This window comes from Theileria parva, chromosome 1, assembly GCF_000165365.1.
Source record: "Theileria parva strain Muguga chromosome 1, complete sequence, whole genome shotgun sequence".
Taxonomy (NCBI): Eukaryota; Apicomplexa; class Aconoidasida; order Piroplasmida; family Theileriidae; genus Theileria; species Theileria parva.
The window spans coordinates 1,669,682-1,686,572 of NC_007344.1; the positions used below are offsets into that span (position 1 = coordinate 1,669,682).

Consider the following 16,891-nt stretch of genomic DNA (forward strand, 5'->3'; position numbering starts at 1 on the left):
ACCAACCATTTGAAAACTAGTTACCAACTATAACTTGTGTAATAAGTTATTTATTTAAAAGATTAGTATAATCTTGGAGAGATTTAAGTTTTTCTTCATATTCTTTCATCTCATCTGAATCAGTTATCAACAATTGCGTAAAATAATAATAATATTTCCGTAAAATAATAGTAATTTGTATAAAATAATAATAATATTTGGGTAAAATAATGTAAGATCTAAATTTTATCAAATAATTTAAAAAATTAAAATAACCGTAAAAAGTGTAAAAATTACCTTTGGACAGTAGTGGTGTGAGTTTGTCGAGCTTATTTTGTACAACTTTAGTAACGTTTTTAAGTTTAAAATACTTCGAGGTTTCTAGTGGGAAGTGGAGGGCCTGGACTAATTTCGAGGGCGCGTAGAAATCTAAAGTTTCCACCAGCGTTACACACTTTTCAAGACACCATACGAGTCTCTGTTCATTATAATACTGCGGAGAATTGAACAAATGTGATGCGAAACAAAGCACCTCACATCTGTGACTCAGTCTTGTGAGGTTCAGTGCGTACTTTGCCAAAAGCATTGCCACATTGAGGTAATCTTCACTATCTAGTATTGTTATTCTACTTGAGACTGCTGAGCACATGTACTTAATGCAGTAAACTTGGTTCTCACCGCCTGAAATCTCATCTTCATAGCAGTTACACGCCTTCATTAGAAAGTCCAAACACATCATCTTCATGTCACTAATTAGATTTACATTCTCACCAAACACTCCAACTGTTGATCTCGTAAATTCATCAACACTAATACTCACTAATACCAACAACTTGAGTGTTTTCTAAACAATTAGTAAATGGGTTATACTACTAATATGAATGGGAATATTACTATGTACAATAACATTATTACGAATAATAACTAGTATAATAATACCTCGGGTGTTATGGGTTGTAATAATTCCAACAAATTATGTATGTACTTTAGAATTTCCATTGAGAAATCGTGATTAAATGATATTTTCATATTCTTAAACTGTGTATCCGGTGTCTTATACTGGGAATTTGAACTCTTAAACTGAGTATTCGTAGTATTAAAATGTTGATTTGTAGAGGAAAAGAGTAAAGTTAAACTACAGTTTACCAAACATGGTAAAGTATGTTTAGTACGAAGACTTCCACTCTTTAATATCCTCTCAGTCAGGTCTTTATATATCCCAAATTGATCCGATACATCCGAACACTAAAAAATCATTAGCACAGCAAAGTATCAAATAATATGCTAAATAATGGTAATATAGTTAAAATAGTAATAAATATAAGGTAAATATAGTGGTGGTACCTTGATGGCTTGAATGAGCTTACAAATTTGGTATTGTTCCAGTTTAATCTTTTCTAGTACATAGTCTGGTATATATTCACCCTTTTCTTCATTGAATGGAAGAAATAGCGGTGAGACTAAGTTGAAAAACACATCAAAACTTGACAATTCATCCATTAAAATATTTGTTGTCACCAACTCGTCTATCAAGTTGTATGACATTTCCTTCCTCATTTCCCAGTTCAGGAACGAGATTAACTTCTCATTATAACTCAGTTCCAAGGCTTTTAGGGATAATGTTTTTATTGGCACTGTGAGCAATTTTACTATACTATTTGCAGCTGGGCCTTCAATCACTACATCCCCCAAGCTGTTTGACAGCACTTCTACCACTTTATTTAGTACAAATTCCACATGTTCAACTGTGCCTGGATACAGTGTAGTTGTAAATTCCAGAAAAGCTGCTTGTAAGTCTAAATAGCCTTTGATTCCTACTTGGGGTCCCTCTGGTTCCTGATTACTCAGTACGCTCGTGTTGTAGACCACGTTAATTGTTGACAAATGCTTCTGGAATGTAGCAAATATATCAACTCCTTCAGGAAGTGACTAAAAAATGTTATAATACTAAAATTACCTCAGGATTTGATGTCAAAAATACGGACAGACGATTCATCATCGTCATCAATATCGATATCCCAGCATCTAACCATATATAATGGTGTGAAATATGAGTAAATAGGAATGAATTATGGGTAAATTAAATATAAAATGATATAGTTTGTTAAGCGTACCTGATTTAATGGATGAGACGCAAGCGGATAAAATATCATCAATAGTTTGTATATGGAATTCATCACTAAAAGCCTGAATTAAACAATCTAATAAATATTTCTGAGCAACATTATCATCAATGGATTTGATTTCATTAAGTATCCTTGGCAGTGCTGTGGATGAGTAGAAGTTAATATCAACCCCTTCAAGTTGAGTGATTCTGACTAAATTAGCACCCACTAACAGGCCCAATTCTAGTCTTTCCTTGTCAAGTTTTTTCTTATCATTTCCAGCAGTGTTTAACCTGATCCAAAGTCTTATTGACTCACAGAAGTTATTCATTAAAAAGTCAAAAGAGTCCAAAAATCCATTCTCATTATCGGGATCAGAGTCTGGTAATTTATCTTTACAGATTTGAACAAGGTAGTATCTTAGGAACAGGCCACGCATTGGGTGTTGAATTCCCTTACAAAGCTCTGTAATATCATCCAGAATTTCCTTAGCAGTTACTTTCTTACTCTTGATATAGTGTGCTCCTACCATTACTAACAGATATAGACGTGGTAGAATAAATGTTGCTTGTTGCACTGAAACGTATAATTCTGGTATAATATTCGTTTTCTTGGCGTGGTCTCCGATAAAATCTGCTAAGTACTCAAGTTCATTAAACACTTTCATATAAAGTTCATAGTAATGTATTGGTGACAGTGAAGAGGTTCTCAACTCAGAGATTATATTCGAACCATGTTTCAAGGAATTACTCACATCTTCCATCTCCTACATTATTGTTCACTAACATTTTATAAATATTTAATATATATTTGATAAAATGTTGTAAAACAGTTGCGAATGTGTATAGATTTGGAAATAATTAAATTCTTGGAGATAAAAACTTACAATGGCTTTTTTCATATAATAAGACTGTTCTTTGACGAAGAAAATAGCTTCTTCAAGCATTTTACCCTGATCGAGCGGTTGATAATTATCAACCATGCCAACAACGGAGTCCGATAACATCATAACTTAAAATAAGGGAAAATAAATCACATTCTATTAGAAAATTTGAAATATATAATTTTTAACTATAAAATTTACAATGAAAATAATGAACGTAAATTTTCTTCTAATTTTATTCTAACCCATACCAATACCATTGTCGTGTAACAAGATTACACATTTAAAAAAATTTTAATATCATGTGTAATATATAATTTTTATATTAATTTTTTTCCTTTTCTTTTATTATTTATCGTTTTCTAGACATGCCGGACGATCCTAATAGTAAGCAGTCAAAGTTATTGAGATTTTCAAAGCTTAACTGCCTCTGGAATCCAGAGGAATCGAAAAATCCCAAACTGTACGATAGCTATTCTTATTTGGATTTACACCTAAACCAATTTCTATCCAATATAACTGAAGACTACTCTTTTTTACCAAATACTATATACAAACCATCAATCCACGTTTTTATTAATAACCGACTAGTATACAAAACAAAGATTTTAGATTATAATAATGATTTATTTGATGAATCTATAAGATTAAAGATATATTCTCCAAATACTACTGTAACACTTAAACTATTTGAATATGAACAGTTTAATACTACAAATAGTGATGAACTTAATTTAAAACCTTCGCTATATTCCGAAAGGACAGATTTACACCTTGTTTCATGGGTGGATTTGGATATTAGCCTCTTAATTCCTGAGAGGGATTATAAAATAATTTGCTCATTTAAGTCAAATCCAGCCTTTAATAGTTATAATCCTGGCGGTATTTTATATTATCCAACAGAGTCCAACAGGCCTTCAATTTTATTTAAAAGAGTTTGTGCATCTTGTAAAGTCTGTTCACTATTATCTCACCTCTCAGTTGGTGACGATGATCAGTATAATACCATATTTAAATACTTTGATCACAAATTTCAGGACTCAAAATTTGACAACTCCGATACCAAAGATGAGTTAAAGAATAAGGAAAAATCAAGTGATGATGAGGATTTAGATGTTGTGGAGATTATAGATATGTCCTCACTAACTAAAAGGTCTAGAAAAGAGTCCTGCAAATGCCTACAACTTAGGTATATACCACTAACTTTTAAGAAAAAATTTGAAGTATGCTTAAAATGCCACGATTATGAAGTGTGCTGTGATCACACACTAAGTAACTATTACTTGTCGGTTAACTTTAAACTTATCCCATCAAGTGATAAAATCGATTTTTCTACTGAACTTTTCTCCTGTTTACTCACGTCAAAACAGTCGAAACCCAAATTTGAAGATTTAGCATCAATCTTCGAACTTCTATACCAAAAATATTATTCTTTCGAGCTACTCTTCAATCACGTGTAAGTCATTGTTATAGTATTATAGATATTATGTATTTAGTATTATTCTAATATTGTGTTAATTATGGATTAGAAACTGTAGTAAAGAGAAGGCGTTGTTATTTTTTAAAATTTCACTTCTAACCTTGGTTTTGGGTTCAATTTTTGACAGATTCCTAACAGTTTTCTTATTTCTAATGGTATGTATACATGGTTAATATATTATTTTAGTCGGCCTTTTTCTTTGTCCTAAGAATAACCTCAACAACCCAGTTTAAAAAAGACCATGGAGATATATTATATACTAGCAAGAATTTATATTCACTGGATCAAGGAGTTAGTAACTTAGTGATGAAGTATATAGAAGAAGATATTAAGGAGAAACCCTTAATAGTGAATGGAAAAGTATTTACAGTAGATAAAAAGGCAGTAGAAAGGAATAATCTTAATATACCAGAACACCAAATAGTTGACAAAACTAAAGTATATACAAAACCTTATTCCTCATATAAAAGGTCAGAACATATAGCACTCAAGACTATATTTTACGCAATTTCAGAAAGTATACCCAAGATAGTTAAAGTTGTTCTATTAAAAATAGATGAAGTTTGTGAGCATTTAATAGTATTTTTGAATGGTGTGCTGGCTTTAACAAGGCTATATGGTCTAGAATTATCATCCATATGTTTCTTTCTAGGGGCTACTTCACTGAAATTCTATAAACTTTACACTTTCATTGTTAAGTTTTCGTTACTGCTGTTATTAGTTGGATCACTCGGGCAAGATGTTAGTCATGTAAAATATGCCACTAGATTCTTAAGGAATCTCTTTGTATATTTAGTACTAAGGGTTTATAGAAAAGAGTGGTTTCTAAACACCTAATCACATTTAATACCAATTAATTTAATAATAGTGAAATAAACATAATATTAGTGAAATAAATGCCATGTTGGTTGTGTATTTGGTAAAATATTATTTCTTCTTTTGAGCTAAGTGTTCAATAAAGAGTAAATTTAGTTTAGTGGGATCGGAATCATCTTTAATAATTTGTCTCTTCTCTTTATATACACGATATTCAAGTTTTACATATTCCATTAACATGTACATATACCCAGAAATGAATGCGATACACAGGCCAGTCTGAAGAATACATTTTTGTTTAAAACTTACAGGAGAAAAAATCTTCTTCCTAATGGAAGTAAAATTATTCAAATTCATTTAATAAATTAAACATTATATATCTAATGAGTAAACAATGTTGTGAGGAGTGAGATAAGAAATGTTATTTTATTTAATTTATCATTTCTTAAATTACTTTTAAATTCTGTTAAAAATTTAAATCATATGTAAATGGGTTGTTTTCCTGTTAATTTGCAATAACTATACAGGAATCATTTGATTTTTCAACACATAACAGTTTTAATCTTTGAGTATATTTATTTTGTTAAAATTCTAACAATATGACATCATTACCAACGAAAAAGAAGTTTCCTTTATCAGCTAGCGCTGATTCCTACTATATGCCAGGAGTTGCCAAAGGGTTAGTTCTTCCATAATAATATGAATAATAATTCTGTAGATTATTGGCCTATACGAGATCCGAACTAGGATACAAAAACGCTACACCGTCAGAGTAAGCTTATAATTTTATATAATGAGTTTTTAGTCCATTTGGAAAACCACCTCCAGGTTATATACCAGGGAAGGGAAGGGGTGCTACAAGTTTCGCAGGCGGTGTATCTCGAGATGACACTCATGATGATAGTGATGCTAATGATTTGGGAGGTCCATATCAAGTCCACTGTGAGAATGAACAGCTTTTTAAGGACGCTGTATACGATGACGACGATAAGGAAGCAGACTTAGTATACGAGTCAATTGACTCCAGAATGGATGAAAGACGCAAATCAAGAAGAGAACAAAATTTAAAAAATGAAATTTCTAAACTTCGTAGTGAAAAGTAAGATTTAAACCAATTAATAAATATTAGGCCTACTATTCATGAACAATTGGCGCAATATAAGCGTAATTTATCAACTCTGTCAAAAGGTAATTTTATTCTAATTATAAAATTTATTAGAGGAGTGGGAATCAATTCCATATATCGGAGACTACTCACTGAAGAGAAAACAGCAGAAGAAGCTACAGACTTATGTACCACCTCCAGACAGCTTAATTTACTCCTCAAGAGCAAATATGCAACACACTTCATCTATTGGGACTGAAACTCCCTTGGGCTTTTCCACGCCTTTGGGGATTATGGGAGCTAAAACACCACTTGGAATGCAAACTCCAGGTGGATTCACGACTACTTCAGGAAGAAAATCGACACTTAATCTACTCGGAGAAGCTAGAGGAGAAGTCTTATCCTCAACGCTTGACAAGGTCACAGATAACCTTTCAGGGCAAACTGTAGTTGACCCCAAAGGGTATTTAACAGATTTAAACTCAATGAAAGTAAGTTACTAGTTTTAAATGATTTATTAGACTGAGTTTGAGGAAGCTGATGTTCAAAAGGCTAGAACATTACTGAAATCGCTGATTAGTACTAATCAGAAGCATGCTCAGGGCTGGATCGCAGCTGCAAGAATGGAAGAACTTGCAGGCAAAATTGAGGCTGCCAGAGAAATAATCGCTCAAGGATGTGAAAATTGCCCGGATAAAGAAGATGTCTGGTTAGAAGCAGCTCGTTTAGAAAAGCCAGAATACGCCAAGTCAATCCTCGCCAAAGCCATTAAAATCATTCCGACCTCGGTAATTATATAATATTTATACTATTTATAGTATTACTTATATTATTGGTTATAGTATTACTTATAGTATTACTTATGGTATTGGCACTTATAGTGTTACACTGCTTACTATACCATATATCATACCATTAACTATCGGTTTAGGTAAAATTATGGCTTGAAGCTGCTGATAAAGAGACTTCAAATGATAATAGAAGGAGGGTATTGAGAAAGGCACTAGAGTTTATACCAAACTCGATAAGGTTATGGAAAGAGGCTATTTCATTAGAGAATGAAACAAATGCATATATACTGCTGAAAAGAGCAGTAGAATGTGTACCAGAGTCACTAGATATGTGGCTAGCACTCGCAAGGTTATGTCCATACGAAGAGGCACAAAAAGTGTTAAACGAGGCTAGAAAGAAACTTCCAACTAATGTTGATATCTGGATCACAGCAGCTAAATTAGAAGAATCAAACAATAACTACGAGATGGTAAGGAATATATACATTTATATTGATGTTTAGGTTGAGAGGATTATAGTGAGAGCAATTGATAATTTGTCGAAAAAGGGAGTAGTTCATATTAGAAGTAACTGGTTAAAACAAGCTGAAACTGCAGAAGCAAATTCGTTTGTTAAAACAGCACAATCAATAATAAAGGTATGTAATTCGCATTTTATTTTCTGTTTAGAACACTATGACTATTGGGGTGGATGAGCATAACAGGAAATCAGTTTGGTTAGAAGATGGTGAAACTTTTGTGGAACATGGCTCATACGAATGCGCAAGAGCACTGTATAAGAATGCACTTGAGTATATGAAGACAAGATCGTCACTTTGGCTGGCACTAGTTGAATTGGAGTCAAAACACGGAACACCTGATAAAGTTGAAGATCATCTCAGATCGGTACCTTCACACTAACTTTAATTTATTTTTTTAGGCGGTATCGTATTGTCCAAACTCTGAAATCTTATGGTTAATGTATGCGAAGCATAAATGGGTCGAAGGTGATGTGGAATCTTCAAGAGATATTTTATCAAGAGCTTTGACAATGAATGAGAATAATGAAGCCATTTCATTAGCAGCTGCTAAATTAGATAAAGAAACCCATGAATATGATAGAGCAAGGAAATTGCTCGAAAAAGCACGAACTCGTTGTAACACACCAAAGGTACCGTTTACCTTAGTTTGTTATTAATAGTCATATCCTGCCATAGTTTAATTTATAAACTACACCATGCCACAAGTCATACAGCATAGCACAATTAATATATAGGTTTGGATGAAGAGTGTACAGTTGGAGCGACAATTGAAGAATTATGAAAAGGCACTAGAATTGGTGGACAAGGCTCTTGAAATACACCCATATTTCGATAAGCTATGGATGATTTCAGGACAGTTGAAACTAGAAAAACATCCAAAAGATGTTGAAGGAGCCACATTAACATATAAACAAGGTAATATACACATATTTACACAATTATATTGGTTTTAGGAGTTGAAACTTGTCCTTGGAGTGTTAATTTATGGCTCTTGTCAATTGAGTTACAGATAGAATTGAAGGAGTTTGCAAAGGCCAGAGCTTTGGTGGAGACTGCAAAGAATAAAATCAGAACAATATTAGGCTCAAATATTAAGAAAAATACTGATATCACTAAAGTGCAAACGAAAGTGCTCTCAAATTCAGAACTGTCAAGGATGGCAAAGCTTTCAATGGACTCCGACGATCCTGACTCCGTAAAGGAAATGATCGAAAACATCATTTCACAATGTGATTTGATATGGCTGAAAGGAGTTGAAATTGAAATGGAAACCGGCGTTCATGAAAACGCCCACTTTGCAATGTCAAAAGCGCTTCAGGAACTTCCTGACTCTGGTCTTCTCTGGGCACGCTCAATATTCCTCGAAGAACCCAATGCACAGGTAATACACTGAATTAATACAGTTAATTATTTAACAACAATAATAGTAGTATTATAATGCAATATAACAACCTAATTCTTAATGTTTAGAAAACCAAAGCAGCAGAAGCGTTGAAGAGGAACCAGAATTCGCCGCATATAGTTTTAGCAGCTGCAAAGATATTCTGGAATTGTAAGATGATAGATAAGGCTAGGAGGTGGTTTCAAACATGCATAACTCTGGATGAATCAAATGGGATTTCTTGGGGTATTTTTGTTAAATTTATGAATGTTTTAGGAACCTTCATAGCTTTTGAACTTGACTGTGGGACTGAGGAGTCAATGAAACAGGCGATAAATAAGTTTATAGAGGCAGAACCAAACAGAGGGTACGAGTGGTGTAGAGTCACCAAAAAGGTTGAAAACTGGAACATTCCTCTTCCACAAAAGCTGTACAAGTTTATACAGGAATACTACCCTGAAGTTCTCACAGATAAAGTGCCCAAAGATGTAATGGAGGTGCTTAATCCGACGGAAGTAAAGAAGGAATCAGATTAAATTTTAATGTAACAATATTAAAACTTTTAAATTTAAGTTAATCTTTAGTGTTATCCTTCTTTTTTATTTTCTTCCTAGTCTTTTTAGTAGACTGAATTAATGGTTAGGTGGTTATTAAATAGGTGTGAATTTACTAAAAATTGGCGTTGATTTGACATAAAATTACCTTTTCTGTGGTTTTTTTGACTTGGATTTTTGAAGCCAGTTCATTATACATGTCATCCCACCAGTTATGCCATTCATCAGACTTAGAAGATCCAAGCTAAGTGGCAATGTAATTAATAAAACAAACCCCGGAAGTGCCTTCGACTTTCTTTATGGAAACAGGCTTCTTAATGCCGTCCTCAGATTTACCAAGGCCCTGGCCCCTAAAATTGGTCATAAATAGGTTAAACTAACTCCTTCCAGCCGAATTTGGATAAAATCGAAGCGCCAAAAGTTGATTCATATTTTTTACCAGTTGCTAAGAAATATTTCAAAAATAAAACGTACGATTAAAAGTTTTTAAAAGTCGTTCTCTCTGTTTTTTTGACATTTATTTAAAAATGTTAAAAATATGAATGCGATAGGTAGAAAATTAATAAGAGAAGGCCTTAAAAATAATTGAAATATTATAAAAAGGTAATCATGGAATCTAGAATAAATATAATTTTAAAAATGAATTAAAAATGAGTGAACGAAAATTACTTATTAAGTATATGTTAGATATGGTGTATAATAATATGCAACAATGACATTAAGTATTAATAGAATCTATGTTTTCATGAGAACAAATTAAAAAGTGAAATTAAATAAAGGATAAACAAAAATCTAAAATATAAACATAAAGAATAATAAAATAATGATGAATAGAATACATATATATCAAGAGAGATGTGTAAAGAATATTTATGATAATCATAAATTATTGGTAATAAAAAATCATTTAAATGAAGAAAAAACTCATAAATTAATATGTAGAATATTCTTTTATATCAACTAAATAGTTTACCCACACATTCTCATAATATTAAGGAATCTTCATTCATTTAAATCTTCCTCGGTTATTCTATTTATAAGGCAATTTATTCTTTATTATAAGTTAAAGTTTTATATTAAATTTCCAGAATTTTCTGTCGGTTCAAATTTCGTGTCATGTTTTAAAAGTTGTTGATCTTACTATTAATTTATTGTCCTTCCATTTAAAAAAACGTTATATTTTAAAGGAGAATTTTATTTTATAAACATTTCAACAATACCATTGACCATGTTTGAAAGATTCCTAGGAATCTAAAAAATTACATAAAATCACATTTGATATACTTTAAAGATGTTCGATAGACCTATCAACTTCTATTACAGATATATCAACCTTCCGTACACCAGGAAGTCATTTCCAATTGGGTTGAAATTTATGTAAGTTAGACTCTAAATTTAATGCCTTAGATACTACTGTGTCTTCCTAACTGATCTAATCCAAGCAATTATATTTCCTACATTGTCAGACCTATGTTTATACGCGGTGTTTTCAGATAACGTCTTCGTAAGTTCACCAATTATTATAGTTGTGTTAGGTTAGCAATATCTGCGCTCTACACCATCTGGGAGCAGCTCTGGGAGGACTTTACTGGTTTCTAATATCGTATCTAAACTTGACAAATGTTATGTATAATACTCCCCTTTTTTCATCTCTCATCACATACCTTCAATTAGGTAATTTTCTACAATGTAAACCTGATTTAGTAATATATTCAAAGTACTACACAAATAAGAACAGAATGTTCCATGTTGTCTGGCACGTGACATATTACACTATTTATTCCTCGCTGAATGTCTCACTTACAAATCTGATAGTTTTGGCGATTAATTCAGGTAATTTTTAGATAAATTATCGATTATTTAGCGGATAAAGGTGGATTCATAGTTCATTACAATGTCTTGGCTAAAATCGGCCATGTCGCAGGCCCTTTGCTGAACATTTTAATCACATTTCTACCTCCTATTAAACGGAGGTTCTTTTATTTCAACGCTTTAAAGTTCCAAAACCCCGAATACGTTTACTTGGCAATTTCCATCTTTTGCCTCCTGAGAGTACGTTCAATAATCACTAATTATCATTTTCAGATTTACACAGCATTTGAGCTAAAAAATGCTAAAAGACCTAAGGAAATTACTAATGGAACTAAGGAGGATTATTTGGACCGGAATTCAGGAACGTATTTCAGAGAAGATATATCAAACTATTCATCTGGAAGATATTCCTACCTGCCCTGGATTGTTCTTTCAATGAATATGTTAACGACTCTCGGTTCAGGTATTTTTATACAACCAACTAACTAATAAATAACACTAAATTACTCTTAATTGATCTAAATCACGAAATATTATTAGGACTGTCAATAAGTCTAATGTCAATGTACATGATACAGCATTTCAATATTGATTTCATTCACTTGTGGATAAGTTCACTGTCGATACCAATTTTCACAACAATCATTCTCTTCAGTTTGTTTAACAATTTTTAATAGATGTTTAGTTTTGAACAGTTATCAAAAAAGGCACGGGAAACTGATTACAATATTCATATCAAAAGCTATCGCATTAGTGTAAGATATTAGTAAATTAACGATATAACAGATTATTGTACTATTTTGTTCATTGTAATAAGGTTCCAATCATAATAGCGGTATACATCTTGAGGTAAGAAAATTAGATTCTGAATTGCTTAGGGCATCATTTCAAAACGCTCCTGGACCTCTTAAAACGTCAATAGTGTTACAATGCAGCAACTTAAAGTCTGCAAGCTACTGGTTATCGTCAGAGTACTTGATGAGGATTATAATGGCTGGAACCACAGTCTTAGGAGGTCACATTTTAGATGAATATGGGTTCAAGTGCTGCTTCCTGCTTACTGGTATTCTAGTGTGTAGTCATATTCCTTTAGCGATGTTTTACCTGGGTTCTGTGCTCTTGGCTGTTCCAGCAATATTCCTGTTTCCAGGAGTCTGATTTAAATTAACTGTTTTATACTCCTGAGATTCTCCTTAGTGGTGTTGCAGGATTCCATATCTATTTTCAGTAGAATTAAGTGTATTAAGAATATTTTCCAGTTTTAATCGCAGTTTTTAATATTATCAATTTATTATACATTAATATATTATGTTGAGTAAATTAATTTGTAAAATTTTGTTATAAATTGATTTGTAAAAATTATTGTAAAAAGGTATTGTAAAGTTGTAATTTTGTGTTATTCCTATTATAATTCTCAAATACTCATACTTATTAATATAATTTTTATAAAATGTCGCAATCTACTGGGCTTGGTTCAGAATTGAACCATCTAACAGCTTCTCAACGATCTGCAGTTCTTGAGAAACTCAACCAAATCCAGTACCAAGACACCATGGACACCTATAATGGCCTCGTTGAAAGATGTTTCAACGAATGTGTTTCTGGCTTCAGATCAAAGGACCTCGATAAGAAGGAATCCCAATGTGTGGAATCCTGCGTTAAGCTGTTTTTTGACTTTTCTCAACGAGTTTCAACAAGGTTTGCAGAGAAACAGTCTAAGATTTAGCACACTCCAACGAATAATTGCAATTTAATAAATTATTCATCAATTTAACTAATGATTCATTAATTTAACAAATAATAGTCCAGTCAAATAATGTGTAAATTGTAAGAATAAACTTAATCAATTTTAAAATTGTAGTTTACGTGATTATTTAATGCCTCTTCAAGCTTAGTTTTCATATCATCAGTTCTATCTTCACTCTTTACTAGCTCTTTCAAATATTTAGGTATATGAATGTAAATGTCACTCCCATCTAATTCCTTAACTTCAAACTCATCCGAAGCCTTAACTCCTTGTTCCTCTAAGTCCTTTTTCTCACTACCATTTCCATCATTAATCCTATCTTTCAATAAGCATTCCATTGTTAGTGGATTATTGAGTAACTCTACAAAAAGTGGTTTTGATGACGGTATGTCCTGATTAACAATTCTCAAAATCAGCTCTTCAAGTTCTGTAGTTTCAACCATTCTCTGGAAGTCCAAAGCTTTAAATTTGTAAACTCCAAACTCTCCTGGGTCTAAACCGAAAGTAGGAATTGAGTAGTGTAGTAGCGACAACTCCTTTTGACTAAATTTAACACCGGCTCTTGGATTTGTAACTTCATTTAATAGCATTTCAAGAACAGCTTCATGTCTGAAGTTCAGCTGTGAGAATGAAAACAGTAATCTAGAGACTAAAAACGGTTTCATCTCATTCATTCTCACAACAAGTTCATTTGCAATTCTAGTCATGGCTCTTGTGACATTATCATTTATGTAAAAGAACTTAGCGTATGCCTGAACAATCCACAGCAATGAGTGCATCTTCCCATTAGATAGATAATTCGAAGAAACTTTACTCGATTCTCCTACATACTCTAGCATGTTAATATTCCTTCCTTCAAAACTGTATAAATCAGTTTTATCACCAGTATTATCTGTAACCGTTTTTTCAGCCAAACCAACTTCATTTTCACTTAATATACAAGGGTTTCCAGATTCTTTAGAACCAAATGATACTCTTAGGTGCGGACATAAATCTTCAAACTTGATTGGAACGTAATCAGGAGTATTTTCCAGTATAAACTTTGAAAAACTATCCAATAGTTCCTCGTTTTTCACGTTTAAAACTGAAAATGATCTCAAAACCATAGCCACTTCGTCGCAGGTATAATTTCCAAGATTTAACTGGATGTGCTTCCCTGAAAAGTAAAACAGTGCTCCGTGTAAGTGCTTAGCTCTGGCATATGAGTATAACATTGATGCAATCGCTCTTGGATATAACTTTAATGAGTTCCTTCCAACATGCTCTGCAATCTTATCATACATTTTCCCGTCCTATATTCATAATTAACACATGGATACTGTGTGTAGTATTTAAAGCATGTATAAATTATAAACTGATATATTAGTTTGTTGACTAACAGATAGTGAAACTCTACTGAAAGATGACAAAGCTAAGCAAACTGAGTGCATATCAAACTCCTTAAGCCTCTTCAAAACAGTCTATAAATAATTAATATTTTTTCACGAATACCTGAGATAAAAACGTAAAAAGTGGCGTGCAACTTGTGTAATGTTTAGATAACGAGTTTAAAATCAGTGATAATGATCTGGAGGCCAGTGGGTCTTTTGGTGACTTAACTCTGTTGTATACTTCAGACTCTATAAGTGATGGCAGGTACTTATGTTTACAGAAATTTAATCTTGAAAGTGAGTTTACACTCAGTGAGAAAAGCTTATTATCGTATGAGTTGAGTAATTTACAAAATTGAAATGAAAGGACAGTAAGAAACTTATCATCAAAACCTTTAAAATTCTTACAAAATCCACTTAACAGTAGTGTAAGATCATATGGTGTTAATTTATCTACATTTGAGTACAGGTATGTTTGTATGGTCTGGAACAAATTCTTGTTATAGTACCCCAAATTAGAGTATGAGTAAAAAATTGATGAAACCTGGCTCACTGTCATCATATCTAGTCTTAGTGAGATTTCTGGAATCATCATTCTGAATAGAAAATCACTTCTAAAGTTCAGAATTGAATATGCCCTTAGCACATTTGTAATCTGAGGTGAGTTAATTAGTCTAATGTTCTCTATCAGTCTAGCTGAAATCAACTGAAGCATGTTCCGATCTCTGTACTTCATGTACCCATAGGAATGAAGTATTGAAACTAGGCCTCTCAGATCAAGTTTATATATCGATTCTATAGTCTTTACTGTGCAGTCTCTCCATACTTCAACATTAGTCTGGCCTGACCTAGCTAAGTAATAAATCCTCTTAACCAAATCACTAGAATCAGAATTATCAGTCCCAGTAGTAGTTTCTGTGGTAGTTCGTGTTGATATTCTCCTTGCATTTGCTCCATTCAGTAATAGGGATATCCTCTTTGGTGAGATATAAGACAAAATCCTACTTAGCTGCATCATTTATCTTATCAATTTCAAGGAGTTCCTCTGAGTATAGTTGAAGGGAATCCAGCCCTCCCCAATTAAGTAAAACTGAGCAAATGTGATTTTTAAAGACCTCATCTTCCGTATGGAATTTTTTAACAGACTCCAAGGCACTAAAAATTATAAAATTTCTTAAACCTACTTCATAGCATTCTCTACGATGTGTTCTGTTGGCATTGAGTAAGTTCCTACTTTTACAGACCTAAAATATTATATTCGGTTACTGAACGTACATGTATGATCCCTGGGATAGTTTATAATAAGTTGAGTTAATTGCTGTGAGAAAAGCGTTTTTGATTTTGTTTTTTGAGAAATTCACTCCAATTGGTAATCTAAAAACACATTTAGGGGTTAACACACTAACTTCTTCTTCTGAATGAAATATGAGCCTAAAAGTGATGGGACTGAAGGCACTACCGATTTATCACACAAGAACAGTTCAAAGCTATTGCATAAAGCTCTTTTGTCCTCGTATTTCTTGTACTTTTTACGTACTTTTCCAACTCCGATGACCTAATAATATTATCTATTGAAAACCAACCTTCTTAATTTCTGGTATTTTTAATTCAGAAATCACAGCCTTCCATGTTTTCTGAGGATCTTTAACCAGCACGCATACGTCTTTTCCAGAATATATAGGGTGTTTTAGTTGTCTGAATTATAATTATACTAATTTAAAACATACATCTGTAATGGTTTAACATGAGGTTCAGGCGGGACTTTCGAGAGTCTAAACTGCAAGAAAACATATTTTCCTGAGGATTCATCCAATAAATCTCGTTCGCTGACGTTGCTATTAGCTTCTCTCTTCTTAAAAGCTTCAATAACTTTGGTCAGTTGAGCAGAATCCACTGAAACCTTCTTATTATCGGCAGAACTGGGTCCAGGAGTATGTTTTATAGGTATTACCTTTTTATTAGGTTTAGATTTTGCTCCTTTATCTAACTTTTTAACATTTTTGCTTGATTTATTTTTGTCATTCACCTTATTCAGGCGATACAACTTCGAGATAGCCATAATAAAACGCTATTTTAAATGTATGTACATCGACAAAATTTATGCAAATATATATTACAAAATCCAGTAAATATTTTATCTATAAATACTTAAGAAAATATGGAAGTTGTTCTGGGGAGTAAGGAAAGGTTGACCAAAATGTTTAAAATACTATATTAGAATATGACACATTAAATCAATGTTTCAAATCATAAACAATGTTTGGTATTTTATTCTATAAGATATTGTTAAAAAATGTTGTCGATATCATCTACTCAATAAACCTATGTTAAATAAACCGATAAACAT

General features: G+C 32.5%; 9 protein-coding genes across 9 annotated transcripts; 4 read left to right on the forward strand and 5 right to left on the reverse strand.

The window, feature by feature from the left end:
* Positions 1-46: 46 nt before the first annotated feature.
* On the reverse strand, positions 47-3,160 carry VPS35A (Vacuolar protein sorting-associated protein 35 family protein; the record flags this gene model as incomplete). The annotated part of the gene is made up of 7 exons (XM_761222.2): positions 2,971-3,160; positions 2,094-2,850; positions 1,937-2,004; positions 1,324-1,908; positions 919-1,224; positions 277-823; positions 47-114 (listed from the first exon to the last, which is right to left on the reverse strand). Exons 1-7 carry the CDS (start codon positions 3,091-3,093, stop codon positions 47-49), a joined length of 2,454 nt encoding a protein of 817 aa, XP_766315.1. The 5' UTR covers positions 3,094-3,160.
* Positions 3,161-3,265: 105 nt separating this feature from the next.
* Positions 3,266-5,452, forward strand: TpMuguga_01g00795 (putative integral membrane protein). The gene is made up of 3 exons (XM_061305069.1): positions 3,266-4,423; positions 4,497-4,602; positions 4,634-5,452. The coding sequence occupies exons 1-3, from the start codon at positions 3,336-3,338 to the stop codon at positions 5,282-5,284; spliced, it is 1,845 nt and encodes a 614-aa protein (XP_061161641.1). The 5' UTR covers positions 3,266-3,335; the 3' UTR covers positions 5,285-5,452.
* On the reverse strand, positions 5,375-5,620 carry TpMuguga_01g00796 (putative integral membrane protein; the record flags this gene model as incomplete). Its single annotated transcript, XM_761224.1, has 2 exons — positions 5,375-5,542; positions 5,573-5,620. 2 exons carry the CDS (start codon positions 5,618-5,620, stop codon positions 5,375-5,377), a joined length of 216 nt encoding a protein of 71 aa, XP_766317.1.
* Positions 5,621-5,723: 103 nt separating this feature from the next.
* On the forward strand, positions 5,724-9,650 carry Prpf6 (Pre-mRNA-processing factor 6 domain protein). The gene is made up of 14 exons (XM_061305070.1): positions 5,724-5,942; positions 5,982-6,035; positions 6,069-6,362; positions 6,393-6,451; positions 6,483-6,859; positions 6,890-7,156; positions 7,300-7,629; positions 7,663-7,797; positions 7,829-8,044; positions 8,079-8,309; positions 8,415-8,595; positions 8,634-9,061; positions 9,151-9,307; positions 9,338-9,650. The coding sequence occupies exons 1-14, from the start codon at positions 5,863-5,865 to the stop codon at positions 9,595-9,597; spliced, it is 3,069 nt and encodes a 1,022-aa protein (XP_061161642.1). The 5' UTR covers positions 5,724-5,862; the 3' UTR covers positions 9,598-9,650.
* Positions 9,578-10,329, reverse strand: TpMuguga_01g02565 (G-patch domain protein). The gene is made up of 5 exons (XM_061305244.1): positions 10,090-10,329; positions 9,997-10,060; positions 9,890-9,965; positions 9,764-9,859; positions 9,578-9,688 (listed from the first exon to the last, which is right to left on the reverse strand). Exons 1-5 carry the CDS (start codon positions 10,130-10,132, stop codon positions 9,635-9,637), a joined length of 333 nt encoding a protein of 110 aa, XP_061162009.1. The 5' UTR covers positions 10,133-10,329; the 3' UTR covers positions 9,578-9,634.
* Positions 10,330-10,619: 290 nt separating this feature from the next.
* TpMuguga_01g00798 (putative integral membrane protein) lies at positions 10,620-12,699 on the forward strand. The gene is made up of 11 exons (XM_061305071.1): positions 10,620-10,992; positions 11,023-11,119; positions 11,151-11,289; positions 11,320-11,448; positions 11,480-11,667; positions 11,701-11,890; positions 11,968-12,081; positions 12,113-12,182; positions 12,214-12,276; positions 12,306-12,490; positions 12,521-12,699. The coding sequence occupies exons 1-11, from the start codon at positions 10,907-10,909 to the stop codon at positions 12,583-12,585; spliced, it is 1,326 nt and encodes a 441-aa protein (XP_061161643.1). The 5' UTR covers positions 10,620-10,906; the 3' UTR covers positions 12,586-12,699.
* On the forward strand, positions 12,700-13,282 carry TIM9 (Tim10/DDP family zinc finger family protein). Its single transcript, XM_761227.2, has one exon. It carries the CDS (start codon positions 12,878-12,880, stop codon positions 13,151-13,153), a length of 276 nt encoding a protein of 91 aa, XP_766320.1. The 5' UTR covers positions 12,700-12,877; the 3' UTR covers positions 13,154-13,282.
* Positions 13,253-15,562, reverse strand: TpMuguga_01g00800 (uncharacterized protein; the record flags this gene model as incomplete). Its single annotated transcript, XM_761228.2, has 3 exons — positions 13,253-14,466; positions 14,554-14,634; positions 14,666-15,562. 3 exons carry the CDS (start codon positions 15,560-15,562, stop codon positions 13,267-13,269), a joined length of 2,178 nt encoding a protein of 725 aa, XP_766321.1. The 3' UTR covers positions 13,253-13,266.
* Positions 15,546-16,603, reverse strand: TpMuguga_01g02340 (Ribosomal protein L1p/L10e family protein; the record flags this gene model as incomplete). The annotated part of the gene is made up of 6 exons (XM_061305213.1): positions 15,546-15,699; positions 15,729-15,788; positions 15,820-15,918; positions 15,951-16,099; positions 16,128-16,239; positions 16,272-16,603. The coding sequence occupies 6 exons, from the start codon at positions 16,601-16,603 to the stop codon at positions 15,546-15,548; spliced, it is 906 nt and encodes a 301-aa protein (XP_061161644.1).
* Between the last annotated feature and the right edge of the window lie 288 nt (positions 16,604-16,891).

Bases quoted from the DNA above. Each gene is read 5' to 3' on its own strand.
- TpMuguga_01g00795 (XM_061305069.1), top strand. From the start codon at position 3,336: ATGCCGGACGATCCTAATAGTAAGCAGTCAAAGTTATTGAGATTTTCA. The intron at 4,424-4,496 runs GTAAGTCATTGT...ATTATGGATTAG, and splicing joins GAGCTACTCTTCAATCACGT to AAACTGTAGTAAAGAGAAGG. The intron at 4,603-4,633 runs GTATGTATACAT...ATATTATTTTAG, and splicing joins CAGTTTTCTTATTTCTAATG to TCGGCCTTTTTCTTTGTCCT.
- Prpf6 (XM_061305070.1), top strand. From the start codon at position 5,863: ATGACATCATTACCAACGAAAAAGAAGTTTCCTTTATCAGCTAGCGCT. The intron at 6,363-6,392 runs GTAAGATTTAAA...AATAAATATTAG, and splicing joins TCTAAACTTCGTAGTGAAAA to GCCTACTATTCATGAACAAT. The intron at 7,157-7,299 runs GTAATTATATAA...CTATCGGTTTAG, and splicing joins TTAAAATCATTCCGACCTCG to GTAAAATTATGGCTTGAAGC.
- TpMuguga_01g02565 (XM_061305244.1), bottom strand. From the start codon at position 10,132: ATGTCAAAAAAACAGAGAGAACGACTTTTAAAAACTTTTAATC. The intron at 10,061-10,089 runs GTACGTTTTATT...AATATTTCTTAG, and splicing joins ACTTTTAAAAACTTTTAATC to CAACTGGTAAAAAATATGAA. The intron at 9,689-9,763 runs GTAATTTTATGT...CCATTAATTCAG, and splicing joins TCAAAAAAACCACAGAAAAG to TCTACTAAAAAGACTAGGAA.
- TpMuguga_01g00798 (XM_061305071.1), top strand. From the start codon at position 10,907: ATGTTCGATAGACCTATCAACTTCTATTACAGATATATCAACCTTCCG. The intron at 12,082-12,112 runs GTTTGTTTAACA...ATAGATGTTTAG, and splicing joins CACAACAATCATTCTCTTCA to TTTTGAACAGTTATCAAAAA. The intron at 12,491-12,520 runs GTATTCTAGTGT...ATATTCCTTTAG, and splicing joins GTGCTGCTTCCTGCTTACTG to CGATGTTTTACCTGGGTTCT.
- TIM9 (XM_761227.2), top strand. From the start codon at position 12,878: ATGTCGCAATCTACTGGGCTTGGTTCAGAATTGAACCATCTAACAGCT.